This window comes from Clavelina lepadiformis, chromosome 3 (assembly GCF_947623445.1).
Source record: "Clavelina lepadiformis chromosome 3, kaClaLepa1.1, whole genome shotgun sequence".
NCBI lineage: Eukaryota > Metazoa > Chordata > Ascidiacea > Aplousobranchia > Clavelinidae > Clavelina > Clavelina lepadiformis.
Genome location: NC_135242.1, coordinates 16,126,283 through 16,141,021, shown reverse-complemented (window position 1 = coordinate 16,141,021; position 14,739 = coordinate 16,126,283). Strand labels below are relative to the sequence as shown.

The window sequence follows — 14,739 nt, the reverse complement described above, 5'->3', positions numbered from 1 at the left end:
TTTTGAGTGTTATATCCTGTTTGAAGAACGTTATGGTCTAGTCCGAATTTGTATTGCTAGATTATTATAGTTTGTCAACTATAGTTTTTCTTTCTGTTGCTCAACCCCATACCACTTGTGAGACGTTTAGCCGGAGGATATTTTTTATGAGCGGAATATATAGGATCTAATAGTAATTAACAACAAGTTTTACTTGCTACGTACTCAACTTTGGTTTCATAGTAAATCACTAAACATTTTTATAAAAATTGTACGCTTAATCAAACAGAAAACTTGTGTAACAATTTATTACGCAATCAGGATTGCCGGAGTAGTTCGCAGAGAAGGTCAACAATGGTGAAGAAAGAGGCACAACCATCCTCTCAAATGACAGGGTTAAAGATTAACTAGCCGGTGTTAATAACCCGCGTTGTCGTTTATCGGAACTTTGTTTGAGTTATAACGAAGGTTTGCTAATCATTGTTTGAACTTTTTGATTCGCTAGTTCGAAAACTACGCTAAACCTATATTCCCAGCCTAAAGTATCGAGTGCCCTGGTACCACGGCGACCCAGTTATAGTTTAACCTATGTTTGCCTCTACAGTTTTATCTTGGATAAATTTACGTCTGTGATTAGAGGGAAGGCTCCATTTTAAGTAGTTCGATAAGAGCGCTCGATAACAAAAACTAACAATGCGACTTGCAAGTTTATTGCAACATACTTAATGTGTTTGTTTTCCGATGCCGGTGCTTGCCGTACCTTGACATTTTCTGATATAATTAACGAGCTTGCAAAGATGTGTAATTTAAACATTTATTCCCATCACGTTCACAAAACCTGGCGATGCAAAAAAATATGAACGTCTGCCGTAGGTGATGCAAACGGTATTTTGCATGTGCGACATTCAAGCATGTTTTACAAAAGCATGAATGCGAACAGGTCAAAATGTGTAACTGATAATTTAATGCTATATTTTGAACGAACAATTCTATCGTAAATATAGTTTATCACTTCGTTAATTCAGCCAGAAAATGGGAAGATTTCTTCAAAAAGCATTCGGCGATTCACAGTCATTTCTCCAAGTGTACTGCAATTAACAAAAAATAAACGGTTAAATGTATAATTGTACATTTAATGCTTAATTTGTTGTTTTTTGTTTTACTGTAAATGTAGCCAACTTTGATATTATTTGGTTGATGACCGCTGCTTGTCATGAAATTACAGAGAAACACTCAGATACACAATTTGACAAAACAATCGTGTTTCTGAGTGTCTGGTTGCAAAATCATCTTTTGGTGAAATGGTCTATAAACGGATGATGATGTCATGCTCATTGAATTCGACTTTTTTCAACATATTACAGTTGAATAATTCGTTGTTAGCGGTTAATAACTAAAGCTTCAGAGCTAATGTGGAGTTAGAAGATGTTAAACGAAAACTTTTTTGGAATTTGCAACACCCGAACATTACTATGAGTTACTGTAAATATTGGAGGGCCCTTGGAGAAAAATACTGTTGAACATTTTGAATGTGTTCAGTTACTGTATTCGAGTAAACTAGTTCATTTCGAAAGTCTTTGTCATATGATACGCACTTTTGTTGAATGTTACTTGAACAAACAAATCTATTAACTGTGACGTTGTGACCAATACGGATAACTATTGACGACGAAGATGATTTTTAATATTTTCGTCTTGATGCCGTGATCTTTAACTTTAAGTGCCTTCATCCATCATGTGCTGTTAAAATACACATGTAGTTAATGTCTTTTGGGTTGTTTAAACTTTTTTATAAATCATACAATAATGCTGACCACATGTATTTTAAAGACACGCTGAAAACTATTATCACGGTACCGTACCAAAGTGTAATTGCACCATAAGCAAAATTTGTCTTTGTAGTAACCGTTTTTAACAATTTCGGTTGTAATTATTATCATCTTGTACTGTAAGGTTAAATACTGAATATTGGTGTAAATTTTGCATTGATGCAATTACACGTACATGAGCGATTCCAAGGAAACCGAAGCAAACTACCATTCAAAAGCAGGGAAGATGCTATTATGAAAAGCTGCAATACTTGCTGAAAAAATTACCTTTTCCTATGTCATGCCATCTTCTTTGTTCTAAAGCATCTTCTAATCAGTCATCGATGTTCTTCCAGAGTTGCAGGTGAAATTCATCAGTTTAACTGTGCCAAGTCATGCGGCGTCTAAACGAGCAACTCAGTTCTGATTAAGTTGATTGTGAGCAGTGATATAAAGGCTCGTGGCAAGGCAAACATAAAATCCTTCGTAAAAAGCAACGAGTATCCAAAGAGAAAGAGGCCGTGCAAACAAGATGGCGCGCAATATGTGCCATAAAATTCATTTCAAACCAGGTCGATGTCGGTCACGCAAAGTGTTAAACAGTGGGTGCAACAAGTCAACAAATACTTAGATAATAACGATTACCAAAATCTCTTAGACTATTAATAAATCGTTATCAGTTTTTTCAAGAGGTTTGCTGTTGAAATTCCCTAACAATGCAATTTTTACCCATTTACTTGCAAGCAGTGCCACGTAACAGGTGCAACAGGCAGTATAGGCTGATGTATTTTAGCCCAATGCAAATCTTGCGCAATCGATTCCACGTTGCTGTTTCATGATCAAAGTCCAGAAATCACAATTTGGTTGCTTCACGCCAGGTGAACACTTTATCCCTAACTGTCAATGCCTTTATTTTATCCACTGTATTAAAAAACAGCGAGTAATTACTGTCAGAAAATAGATCAAAACTTTTGTCGGTGAGATATTCATTGTTTGCTAAAACTATTGTTTGCGTAAAAGCGGCCATTTTTGAGAACATGATACTTGTTTATGTGATTCTTGTGCTTAGGATCAGAAGTTCAATCCAAACACTATGCATCTTGACATTGCTTGGTTATACTTTCTCGTTCAAATCACGAGACCACCTAACATTTTTATTGTACAGTAGAGTGAAATTTTGCTTTTCCTCAGATATGCTTTATCTGGCAACACTGACTATAGCAAGAAAACCATACCCCGAATCAAGCGGAAATGGATATGGAAGTAGGCCTAAAAAATTTTCCATTTTTTTGTTATGTATCAAATATGTATAACTTGACTGACTGTTTTGCTTGTTTTCAAGATTTGTTTCATCTATGCCCCGTCTACGCACAAAAAGCTGGCACACGTCCTTGCCTTACTGGACTGATTACCGTATTGCCCACTTGAGTAAAAAGCGCCCTTGATGACAAGATTTATTTGAATACAAGTTTAATCACGAAATGATTTCAAAAAGATTAGATGCCGCACCGCAGCTTCTATTCGAATAAATATACGATGTGTGCATAAAAAGATATCAACTGTTGATGGCCGAAAGTTTTTCATTAATACGTTCGTTCACGCTTCCTCAAAGTTCTATTCATGCTTGTACGTTTTCGTCGAAGCAGCTAAGCTTTTATATGCTATATGCACGAAAGTTTGTATGCACTATTGTCTATGATATAACTTAAAGCGTTTTTAATTGGATGGTTTCTTGCAGAAAATAACGCGAGTTCGAGGTTTTTTCATTATACTCGTATATTATCATATATAGGTCGATATGCTAATAAACAAATGATGTGTTTTTAACCACATTTTGCATTTTCATAATCGTTCTGTACGACACATGATATCCACGAACTGAAAAAATTATATTTGTAACTATTTTGCCAAATTCAATCACTATACAAGTATGTCACGCGCAAAATATAATTATGCTGTATTGTGTGCAGAGTTCAGAAGAAATAAAAACGTTAGGTATGCACAGCGCAATTAAACGTAAGGCAAGAAAAGATTCTGACAAGGAAGACGATTACGTGGTTCATAACTTTACAATAAGAGCATAGGCCATAGAACACAAGCAAAACTTCAGCGTTCATCAATCAATAGACAACTTCAAGATGACTTAGGGAAAGAAACTAAAGACAACTAAGTAAAGCAAGATGTTATTTTGAAAAAGCAAAGGTAAAAATTAGGTAATTTGAAATAGAAATTCAAATTGATATAATTACAAAACATATTTGCAAAAATTGGTATATGCTGCTTTAAGCTAATACTGTTAAACAAAATTGTAACAAATTTGTGAAGTCAATTCATTGCTTTAACTATAGTCCCTTGCATAACACTACAATCAAGCTTAGCAGCTTCATGGTTATTATGCCTTCATACGGCGTTTGGTTATGAATCATCTCAACGATTCAAGTCTAGCGCTGGTCTTCTCTTTTTGTACTTAGCTTTTTTGGATTTACCCGGTTTGCCTGGTTTTCCTGGCTTTCCAGGTTTACCAACGCCCTTCTTTCCACGAAGTCCTGGAAAGAAATTGCGATCAGTAAATATAACACATAGAAAATAAGCACTCAAAGTGACTTATATGCATAAGCACTTAACGGTTTATGAATCAGCCTTAACAACTCTTTTTAAAGATGGAAGCTCAACAGTTGTGCTTATGGTGAGGCCCAACTAAATAATTACAAAGAAACGTTGCAGTGATGATGTATTTACAAATTGGGATTAATTTTGCATACCTCTTGGTCCTGGTGGTCCAGTTGGACCTGGAATACCATGACCTGGCGGACCTCTTGCTCCTTTGTCTCCCAAATCACCTGAATAGAGCAGTTATTTTAACGAAAAGTATTAACTGAATATAAAAATGTTATTTGTGCTGTTGCTAATGCTTGCTACATTAGCAAATGATTCGAGATAATTAAAGTCAAGCTATTATCTGTTTAGGCCAAAACGCTGCAATGTCGGTAAAAAAATTACAAATGTTGGAAAAACGTTCATGTACAGTATATTATGAACGTTTGAATTTTTATGTTTCTCCTTCAAGAAATGATGGAGACTAAACTTGTAACTTTTTGGGCTATCATAATAAACCGGCACTAAAACAATTTGTTAGCAAAGTTTTTTTTCTCATGCCCGTCATGTCTCATGTTCAAAGTACTTCAAGCGATATCTAGACTACCTGGCGTATGTATGAAATTGACCGACTGGCTCTTTAGAGCAACTGAAGTGGCTGTTACCGATATGAATTTTAAAGGGCTTAACTAGTTAGAAAAGTAAATGAAGAAAGAGATGATCTATTTTAAATTCTTACGAATATAAAAAATTTGAAAAAAGTTGGTGGAGTGTGATATAATACAGGATTGGCATTCTATATCTATTTGTAGTAGTACAGGATGAAACAAATGGCAGGTCGAAAATCACCTTTTGTGCCGACACTTCCTTTAGGTCCAGGAGATCCTGCCGGACCTTGTATTCCTGCCGGGCCTTCGAAACCCTATTGCCATGAAATTAAAACACATGCTGTACAAGTGAACAGTTCCTATAGTCAACGGGGCAATATAAAAGAAACCGAATAAGGCAGTACGTACGTTGTAACCTCTAGATCCAGGAGGACCAGGTGGTCCAGGTGGCCCTGGCGGCCCCTTCTGGCTTGGACCTCCTGATCGAACATTGCGTAGGATACGACGATCATCATTCATTTCATCCAAGGTCTGCCTGACCTCTTCTGCAAAAGTATGCAAAGTTTTTCAGACGAAGAGTTTACTAAGAATGTATTGCCTGGAATTGGTATGATTTGTATGAAGAAAATGCTATCAAATTACGGATTTAATTTAGGCTGTTTGCATTAGTTGCCACGATAAAACTAGGTACGGGCTTATCCTATAGCACAACGTTGTACAGAATTTCTATGAGGGTTTAACATACGTTGAGATACACGTTTGGCGACATCTTCGGTCATTTTCATCATAGTTTTCTGCTCAGAAGAACTCATAGAGCCGGGTGGGCCACGTGCACCAATTGTGCCCCTTGAGCCCTAAATGTTGAAAAATGTCGCTTTTAATAAGTCCTTTCTACTAAGTGCGTTCAAAATACAAGCTACCTTAATAGCTCATACCCAGTTACAACGCAACTCACCGGTGCTCCAGGTGGCCCCTCAACTCCATTTCTACCTGGTATTCCCACAGGTCCTTGTGCACCAGCCGATCCCTGCACAAGCACAGCAAAATCAAGCCATGGTAACTTTGAATTAGGCTCTACAGACTGGAAGATATTTAACTTGCCAATCAATACAACATAATGTCTTACCGGTGATCCCGGTGGACCTGGCTCTCCATTACTTCCTGGTGTTCCTGGAGGACCCTTAAACAAATTAATCCAATAATCACCTTCATGTCGTTATCTGTGTTATCTTTACCGTTATGACATGTGATTAAAAGACGAAAATGTCTTTAAGGTAGCCTACGACATGCTTACAGTCCATTCATATTTATGTTCACTTTATTACATAAATATGTACAACAAGTAAGGATTTTTCGAACCATATATGATTGATGATAAGCACAATTATGTATAAAACAAGCAAAGAGGTCAGGGACAGTTAGGCTCAGTTTTACTCACCATGGTACCCTGTGGTCCCTGTCCATCCAAGAATATAATGATTGCATTGCAGAGAAATATAAGACGTTAGCAAGTGATGTGATTAGATCGGAATGATAACATGATCATTGAGCGTTCAAGAGAAAGCAAAACAAGTCACATATTACAAAGCTGGTGATACACAGACGTCAACATGCATTAGTTTAGCCGTATATTGACATAATACGTTTTTAGAATGAAGTTCCAAAATTACCGTGTGTCTACACGATGGCATTATTTTGGAATGAAAGGTAGATATATAAGCCATCAAGCATGGCACGGCATTTAATAAACCCAGTTTATTAAACGCTTTTATACGTTCTCAGAACTTATCTAAAGTTTTAAACAAATGTCCAGTACTTGATTGTTATCGAAATGGGGCAAATTGCTTTAAACCAATCACTAAACAATCACCAACACTGCAAGCGTTCTACTTTAACACAATGACAATTGATGGATGTTTTAAAAGTAAGAAAATGTACAAACGTGCATGATTTGCTAACCTGTGCTCCCGGTGGACCTGGCATTGCAAAGAAAGTGGCACCGTCTTTGGCGCTTCTCTACAAATTGTCAAACGAGAACCAACTTTTAGTTCAACAAATTGTCCAACCAACATTAAGTAAAACTACTGAACATCATGTTTAAACTTACCGCCACTAAATCGTGGGGAAGATCAAGATCCACAACACTTCCATCTCCGTTGTTTGCTGTTATAGACTGCGCCTCGTAATTCTAAATCGTTACAATAGAGAAATTATTAACGTAACATGAGAAAATGCCTAATACTAACTAGCTGTAATAACTTGTACTGTAATACTGTAATAACTTGTATTATATATTGTGCTGAACAAGGCAAGTTGTAAAGTATTTAATTTATGTTAAAGATCAGTGATTGCCTACCACATGAATGACGCTGAAAGGATCGCCCTTGGAACCTTTGACTGCTTCACCCGGTTTACCCTGAAAAGTTGAAAACAGCACTTTATTAGAGTTTTTAACTAAAATGTTTAAACAACAAACCCGATAACATATTACATGTTAACATTTTAAGTTACACAACATCATCAACTTACATCTTGTCCAGGAACGCCTGGGCGGCCAGGAGGGCCAGCGGGACATCCACATCTACTGTGTCGTGGTACTGGAATGATGTATTGTCATAGCAATTAACAAGCAAAACATCACAGAATGTGAAATGTAAGATTTCGAAAAGAAAGTTGATTTTTAAAAATGTAAACAAGAGCATTTGCTAACTTACTGTCACCCTCGCAAAGCTTTGCGGCCAAAACCGTCTGGATGCCTTTTATTGCATCATAATCTTTTACGTGATAAACCGACGAATCATAAGGCGGAGTTGCAATTTGCTTCAATTCGTGCACATCCGCATCACCTACACCAATCGCAATCATCTACAGAAGAATATACACATTACAAATTTTGCTTATATTTTGCCTTGTATATTTAACTATATAGCTACAGGCCAGTATAAACATAAAACAGCGCACTCGTACCTTGACTCCAGCTTGTCGTAGCTCTCTTGCTGGATTTCCCACACCGTCTTGGCTTCTCCCGTCCGTTAAAACAAGCGCAACCTTGTCAATGTAAGGACGAGCACCGTTTGCCGGGGCCATAGCCGTGTACAATCCAAATGATAAAGCCCGGCCTGTATTAGTATTTCCACCTAAAAACGCAAAACAGTGTTTCAGATGTTTGCTATATTAAATAAATAACTTAAAATTGCTTTATAGCCTAGGCCTCGGTCAGTATAACTGTACTACAAATGCAGTTGATGTAAATTGATTTATCTAAGTGAGTGCGTAAAATAGTTTATCCGTCTAAAGTTCGTTGCGACACCGACAATTGCATAGGGTTACCTTTATATGGAATGGCATCGATACCATTCATGACCTCAGAAACTGTGAGATGTTCGTTCAGGAGGAACTCTGTTCGTGGATCATCAGAGTATTGTATCACAGCAAAACGACTGTTGTCCCATCTGTAAAAAATACATCGTTTCTATTTGACCTTCCATGCAATGTGCGCAGCAAAGCATGCGGTTATTAACTGACCCAACATTAAATGGCTCTACTAAGGCTTTTAGGAAAGCCTTTATTTTTCTGAAGTTCTCTTCACCGACTGACCAACTCCCGTCGATGATGAACAAAACATCGGTGACAGCTGTCTTGCAAGCTGTAAGTACAAGGGTAAAATAAATTCAAATAAAAAACTGACCCAATAGATAGGACAGGCTTGTGGAACAGCACTCTCAACAAACCTCTACAAAATGGGTTGGACTTGCTCCACATCCCATCTTCGAGACACACTCTATTTGTGGAACCAATCAAAGTCGCATCTTCCGCGCAAGTAAATGAACAGTTACTTCCGATGTTATCGCCATCCGTGCATACCATGTTCATGTTGTCTTCAACGGCAATATGAGGGCAGCGTGCTTCTGCAACAGAAAATAAACTATGACGTCGCGCCCTCAATGTGACGGATAGGAACGTTATTTCTATTTTTCCAAGTAACCAATTTTATCTTACTTATGCATTCAGCAGATGTTCCGGACCAGGTAAGATCTTCACCACAAGTTCTACTGGCTGATCCTTTAAGCTTGAATCCAGAATTGCATGTAAATTCACAAGTCGTTCCACACTCGTCAAAGCCGTCTCCACAATTCATGTCACCATTATCTGGCGCTCGTAATGTTGAACAAGTCGTAACTAGTGAATAAAATTTTATTGTTATGTTGGTATTGAAAATATTGATATGTAATTGTGCTATCTTTAAAAATTGTTGTATCGATACCCGCATAAAGTTAAAACTACGGTATTAGGCCTACACATAAAGAAACAATTTTTTTCTGCAGGACTTCGTAGCTATGAATCAGTACGATATTAGAGCCTACTGCGGCTGTTTACTTTGACACGACAGCGTAGTTCCACTCCACGTTCCATCAGGCTTGCAGGATCTAGACAATGACGATGTTGATTGGTAGCAACTGTCACAAGCTACAGTGCATATGCTGCCTGATAAATTTTCTTCCGTGCAATCAAGACTGCCGTGCTTGGGAATCCGAAGTCCATTACACTCAATGCCTGTTAGAGACGGTGCGTAGTTCAGCATAATTTGTCAAAATAAAAGGTAAGGAAGCACCAAAGTTTTTGGTCTTACGCTGGCAAGAAGGATTCGTGTTCGACCAATCTCCAGATGCCATACACTTCCTGGATAATGTTCCCACAAGCTGATACCCACGGTCGCACATATAAGTGCAAACGCTGTTATAATTGTATCCATCTATGCATCGTATGGAACCGTAGTCCAAATCTTCCAAATTGGGACAGGAAATTTCTAGCGTAAAATCATAGCAAATAATCTCACTATAGTTTAAGATTCTATCAGTTACTTTATATACACTTTTTCGCAAAATATCTCTGTAAAAAATAAACTAACTTTCGCAAAGTGTGTCAATTCCTGTAAATTCGCCGTCTGCGCCACATATCCTGATGTTTGAACCGACCAGCTCATAACCTATATTGGAACGTCTTGTTAGATTGTTTCCAGAAACAAATGCAAACTATTTGTAACTAAATTTAACGACTTTTACAACATACCATCTTGGCAGGAAAGTTGGCACATCGAGTTGTAGTTATTTTCATTGCTACACGTCACCACCCCATTCGCGGGCGCATATAATCTTGGGCACATGACCACTAAAGTCAACATTTTGTTAACCATTGACATTTACTACCGATAAGAAAAAAATTAGATCTTTCCTTCAAGTTGAGGAAACTTATAGCAAATTCCTTAATACAAGTTTGGACTGCTATAGCACTCACGTTCACACGCAGGTTGCTTGCTGCTCCATTTCCCACTTTCCTCGCATGTCCTAACAGGAGACCCGACCATGTCGAATCCGGTAGAACAGACCAAGAGACATTCCGAACCATACTCGTCTTCCTTGGAACAGACAGCTCTGCCATGTGGAGGTGGAGATAACGGTCCGCATCGTATGACTGCATGACATAAAGTTTAAATGAGGATGATAGGTCAAAGAAAACAGTACGACACGAGGCTTTCAGCAAAAGATTGCATAGCATACAAGAAAATAAGCAGTAAAGCTAAGTCAAGAAACAATGTACTCGAGCATAAAAACTTCCTTTTTCTCAACAGCAATGTCCGTTTTTGGCGTTCGAGTCAAGTTTACAGACTTTGTGGTAAATGTTATATGTTTTCAAGTGAAGCAATTACATTTTTGCAATTGAGTTTTACTCTGCTTAAGAACATTAGAGCCACTCACGTGTGCAGATGGCCTCGGAGCCACTCCACTTCGGATCATCCAGGCAAGTTCGAGATTCAGACCCGTTCAGGTCATATCCTTCATCGCACTCGAACTGGCAGACAGAGTTATAATTATCTCCGTCGCTACATTCTACTGAACCATGATTGGGAAAACTTATCTGGCCACAAACAATACCTACATATGCATGATAAGTCATAAAAGAAGATACTGCAAAGCTTCGTTTACATCACAATCCTTTTCCAACAGCAAAGGACTTAAGAAGGTTACCATTAATGTACATGTGAATCGCCGTGTTGATTTATAATTTCTAATTTTACCTATGCACAAAGGAGCATCGTTGTCCCATTCCTTATCACTTTGACACGTTCTGACGTCATCACCAGCGAGTTCAAACCCTTCGTCGCACGTGATAGAACATCTTGAACTCATCACAAAGTCTTCTGTGCATTCCATTTCGGAATTTTCTGGAGCAGTTATTTCTTCACATTTTATACCTGTCAGCAAGAAATATATGATAACTATAGTTATTAGGCTCCAAACCATGTTTGTGTTTTTATTGTGCTATAAACAGATATGTTCGCAAATAGCTTTCTAGCTTAGCTTTGTCAATACAGAAATACTTCTACAGTATAGCTAGAAAGCATGATGGGCATAGTTAGCGTTTATAATTGGCTGTAGTTACCAAACGAAAGCAACTACTTACGGGTACAAACAGTTTCCTCTCCAGTCCAGTCATACTCTCCAAACACAGTTCCGTAATCACAGGTTCTTGATTCCGATCCTGTCAGTTCATAACCTTCCTGAAAAAAATAATTGAAATTGCTATTGAATCCTGGCCAACTGTCAGCAGTAAACTACATTAGAGTAACTCACATCACATTTAAATATGCAGACAGAATCAAGACGATTTTGATCAGTGCACTCTTTGCTGCCATGTGCCGGCGCTTCTAGATCTTCGCATAGAAGCTCTAAAAATTTTCAAAATTATCAACTTGACTGAAATGAAATTCATGAAATTTATTAACCTGATTGAGACGCTTAATCTGTGGATAAAATGATTACGTAGTGATGTCTAAAAAGTTATTGCTTTAGAAAGTCCTTAAATGTGGTTGTCGCAATATATCGAAAGGAAAAGAGTCTGTTACTGATTGTTGAGTGAAACTATGAGCGTAGCTTGAATAAACCAAGAAAATAACTGAGAAACAGTTGTTATTTAAGACAAAATGCAGGCTCCAATCTCATGTAAAGTTACAAGAGAAACAGGCTGAAAATTTATTCAGCAACATCTTACCTACAAAGTCCATTGCGAGAGCATCACCTCCCCATTCTTCAACTCCGCAAGTTACTTCGTTACTTCCTTCGAAGTTAAAGCCACGTTTAGGTGTATAAGAACACACTGAACCGTAATAAATGCCATCTGTACATTCGCTAGTTGCTTCTTCGTATGTAGGCGGTTGGTCGCATGTAATTCCTAATACATTTAACAGAATTATTATGCAACCGTATTTCGTAAAATGACTAAAATCATTAAGTAGCAACGTATTATAATGTATTCACGAAGCATGTGTTTGGCCTTTCGCTTTCTGAAAAAGACCAAGTTGAAATAAAAATAAAACTCCATAACTTTGTTTTCAATTCAGGCTTAATAATACATTACTAGCACATTATTAGCACCCACTTTCACATGTTGGCTGTGTGCCAGTCCAACTTCCATCTGCCTTGCACTTTCGCGTTTCAGAACCTTGCAGTGTGGAACCTTCGTTGCAGGCAAACTCACAATCGGAACCGTAATTATTTTCTTTCGAACAAGTTTTTGTACCATTAACTGGAGTCGGGAGTTCTTCACACTTAATAACTGTAACAAACATGGCTTCGTGAAATCGCAAAATTTCTGCATAATTATACTGATTACCATTAATATAAATACTATATATATATTTCACAAACTTTTGCATGTTGGAGCACTTCCGGTCCAAGTGTGATCAACTTGACAAACGCGGGTATCCCTCCCTCTTAGTTCGTAACCTTTTTTGCATGTGTACGTGCACTCCGAGTTATAATGATCTTCTTCAGAGCAAATCACGGAACCATATCTTATATTTTCAATCTCACCACATGTAACAACTGCGCATGAAGTAATACATTTAAGGGATAAAAACATTATTCATGTAGGACAAGAACACATGTCCTTGAAAGAGTAAAAAGTTAAGAATAATTTCGAGTGTTTATTAGCTTACGTTCACAAGTGACCGCAAGGCCAGTCCAAGTGCCATCGTCCTGACAACGCCGGCTGCGACTTCCATTTAGTTCATATCCATCATCACAAGTAAACGCGCAGTTTGATTCGAAATTCGTTTCATCCGTGCATCTTCAACCAAATACCGTGCCATGAAGTCAGTATACTCGCGTATAGATTTCATCATACAAGTTGCGGATGGTCGATGGATTTAACACCCGTTTTACAAATTTTGTACCTCTTAGCGCCATTTTCTGGTGTGGCTACTTCCTCGCAGGTTACAATGGAACAGCTTGTTGGTCTTCCGCTCCAATTTTTGTCTGCTTGGCAAGTACGTGTCCTGCTACCCGACAAGTTGTGACCAACCTACAATAATTAAACCATTAAACCTAATCAAAAAATTAACAGCAATTATGATAACAAGTTTTTAGATTGTTAAATGCATACATGCACTGCAGCGAGACAAAATCAAGTTTCTGCTTACGTCACAGATTGTTCTGCAATCTGACTGATAGTTGTCACCATCAGTGCATTTCAAGCGACCATTGCTTGGGGGAGAAAGAGTTGGGCATCGTATGACTAGAAACAATAGACATCGTTACTAGATTGATTGAATATATACAAGTTCCCAAGGAATATTAGATTTTTATTTCTTGTCGCAGTATTTTTGCAGCATACAAGAAACACCACTAATAGGAAATAAACCTGTGAAAATTCAAAAACACTTTTAGGATAAAAGATATAATTGCACTGACGGTTGCATGTGGTTTCTTTTCCGGTCCATTGGCGATCAGCTTTGCAAATACGTTCATCACTTCCTTTCAGTTCGTAACCTTCCTAAAGCATGACATAAAAATGTTTTCCGTAATGGCACTGACTAATACAAAAAATAGATAATAAATCATCATCATCATTTTCCAACGTACGTTGCATTCAAATTCGCAAAGTGAATCGTAACTGTCTTCATCTGAGCAATCCACAACGCCGTTCGATGGCGCCGCAAGGACACCGCAGGTAATCAATTCGCATGTAACGTCGTTTCCTGTCCAAGCTCGTGTTGCCTGACAAGTTCTTATGCTTGGACCGCGCAGTTCATAACCTTCCTGTAAATCGGGTATGAAATTCAGATACCAAGGAAAATTAAGTTTCATGCTTAGCTTTTAAGAGTAAGTTTTAGTTTACACATTGGCCAAAAGAAAAGGTGAAATTTTATGCACACAGCTTACATCGCATTGGAAATTGCAGTCTGATTGATATTGATTACCATTCACGCACGATATTTTGCCGTTAGATGGAGCTTGCAGTTCAGGGCAAGTGATTACTGCACAATACAATATGTTTTACCTAGTAATAACAGCTGGTAAAAATGTATTACTTTTTAAGCTGGTAACCTACATACTGTATATAATAAAAGTGGATACAAAATCGTAATAATACTGACAAAAAACTTAAATAAAACCTACGTGTACATGTTGTAGGAGTGCCCGACCACTGCTTATCAACCTGACAAGTTCTTTTTATGCTTCCAGCCATTTCATATGCTTCCTACGACAGCAAAACAGAAGAAAGTCACAAACACGACCAACTGTCATCGACAACGTAGGCCATAACAATGCTTACGTTGCACCGAAGCGCACAGTCTGATCCGTAATTGTTGTCATCAGAACATGTAGTTGTCCCGCCTTCAGGAACAGCCAATTCGTCACAGATTATTACTGAAAAGTAAAGTTAGTAATCTCATGTATTATAGTATA

General features: G+C 37.9%; 1 protein-coding gene and 2 long non-coding RNA genes across 6 annotated transcripts in view; 1 reads left to right on the top strand and 2 right to left on the bottom strand.

Annotated features, from left to right (window-relative positions):
- Nucleotides 1–779: 779 nt before the first annotated feature.
- On the bottom strand, nucleotides 780–2,233 carry LOC143448268 (uncharacterized). The gene is made up of 3 exons (XR_013114441.1): nucleotides 2,076–2,233; nucleotides 1,575–1,719; nucleotides 780–1,067 (listed from the first exon to the last, which is right to left on the bottom strand). It is a non-coding gene; the product is annotated as an uncharacterized LOC143448268 (long non-coding RNA).
- A 313-nt stretch (nucleotides 2,234–2,546) lies between these two features.
- Nucleotides 2,547–3,363, top strand: LOC143448267 (uncharacterized). Its single transcript, XR_013114440.1, has 3 exons — nucleotides 2,547–2,665; nucleotides 2,979–3,050; nucleotides 3,130–3,363. It is a non-coding gene; the product is annotated as an uncharacterized LOC143448267 (long non-coding RNA).
- Nucleotides 3,364–3,657: 294 nt separating this feature from the next.
- The window catches only part of LOC143448266 (sushi, von Willebrand factor type A, EGF and pentraxin domain-containing protein 1-like), a 28,130-nt gene continuing 17,048 nt past the window's right edge, over nucleotides 3,658–14,739 (bottom strand). Inside the window, exons 37-74 of one of the 4 annotated variants that reach the window (XM_076947918.1) lie at nucleotides 14,606–14,700; nucleotides 14,449–14,530; nucleotides 14,212–14,306; nucleotides 13,912–14,088; nucleotides 13,741–13,822; nucleotides 13,470–13,564; nucleotides 13,224–13,351; nucleotides 12,987–13,117; nucleotides 12,697–12,873; nucleotides 12,428–12,604; nucleotides 12,041–12,220; nucleotides 11,623–11,717; nucleotides 11,453–11,549; nucleotides 11,067–11,243; nucleotides 10,747–10,923; nucleotides 10,286–10,462; nucleotides 10,061–10,159; nucleotides 9,900–9,977; nucleotides 9,621–9,797; nucleotides 9,368–9,544; nucleotides 8,990–9,169; nucleotides 8,722–8,898; nucleotides 8,516–8,636; nucleotides 8,321–8,442; nucleotides 7,958–8,127; nucleotides 7,705–7,855; nucleotides 7,520–7,587; nucleotides 7,347–7,406; nucleotides 7,098–7,178; nucleotides 6,950–7,006; nucleotides 6,429–6,446; nucleotides 6,117–6,170; nucleotides 5,946–6,017; nucleotides 5,736–5,844; nucleotides 5,399–5,535; nucleotides 5,232–5,304; nucleotides 4,550–4,627; nucleotides 3,658–4,333 (exon numbers count right to left, since the gene is read on the bottom strand). In XM_076947918.1, coding sequence (XP_076804033.1) covers nucleotides 4,215–4,333; nucleotides 4,550–4,627; nucleotides 5,232–5,304; nucleotides 5,399–5,535; nucleotides 5,736–5,844; nucleotides 5,946–6,017; nucleotides 6,117–6,170; nucleotides 6,429–6,446; nucleotides 6,950–7,006; nucleotides 7,098–7,178; nucleotides 7,347–7,406; nucleotides 7,520–7,587; nucleotides 7,705–7,855; nucleotides 7,958–8,127; nucleotides 8,321–8,442; nucleotides 8,516–8,636; nucleotides 8,722–8,898; nucleotides 8,990–9,169; nucleotides 9,368–9,544; nucleotides 9,621–9,797; nucleotides 9,900–9,977; nucleotides 10,061–10,159; nucleotides 10,286–10,462; nucleotides 10,747–10,923; nucleotides 11,067–11,243; nucleotides 11,453–11,549; nucleotides 11,623–11,717; nucleotides 12,041–12,220; nucleotides 12,428–12,604; nucleotides 12,697–12,873; nucleotides 12,987–13,117; nucleotides 13,224–13,351; nucleotides 13,470–13,564; nucleotides 13,741–13,822; nucleotides 13,912–14,088; nucleotides 14,212–14,306; nucleotides 14,449–14,530; nucleotides 14,606–14,700 — 4,520 coding nt within the window. In that variant the 3' untranslated portion in view covers nucleotides 3,658–4,214. The remainder of the gene's footprint in view (nucleotides 4,334–4,549; nucleotides 4,628–5,231; nucleotides 5,305–5,398; nucleotides 5,536–5,735; nucleotides 5,845–5,945; nucleotides 6,018–6,116; nucleotides 6,171–6,428; nucleotides 6,447–6,949; nucleotides 7,007–7,097; nucleotides 7,179–7,346; nucleotides 7,407–7,519; nucleotides 7,588–7,704; nucleotides 7,856–7,957; nucleotides 8,128–8,320; nucleotides 8,443–8,515; nucleotides 8,637–8,721; nucleotides 8,899–8,989; nucleotides 9,170–9,367; nucleotides 9,545–9,620; nucleotides 9,798–9,899; nucleotides 9,978–10,060; nucleotides 10,160–10,285; nucleotides 10,463–10,746; nucleotides 10,924–11,066; nucleotides 11,244–11,452; nucleotides 11,550–11,622; nucleotides 11,718–12,040; nucleotides 12,221–12,427; nucleotides 12,605–12,696; nucleotides 12,874–12,986; nucleotides 13,118–13,223; nucleotides 13,352–13,469; nucleotides 13,565–13,740; nucleotides 13,823–13,911; nucleotides 14,089–14,211; nucleotides 14,307–14,448; nucleotides 14,531–14,605; nucleotides 14,701–14,739) is intronic. The other 3 variants (XM_076947919.1, XM_076947920.1, XM_076947921.1) reach the window with 3 other exon arrangements.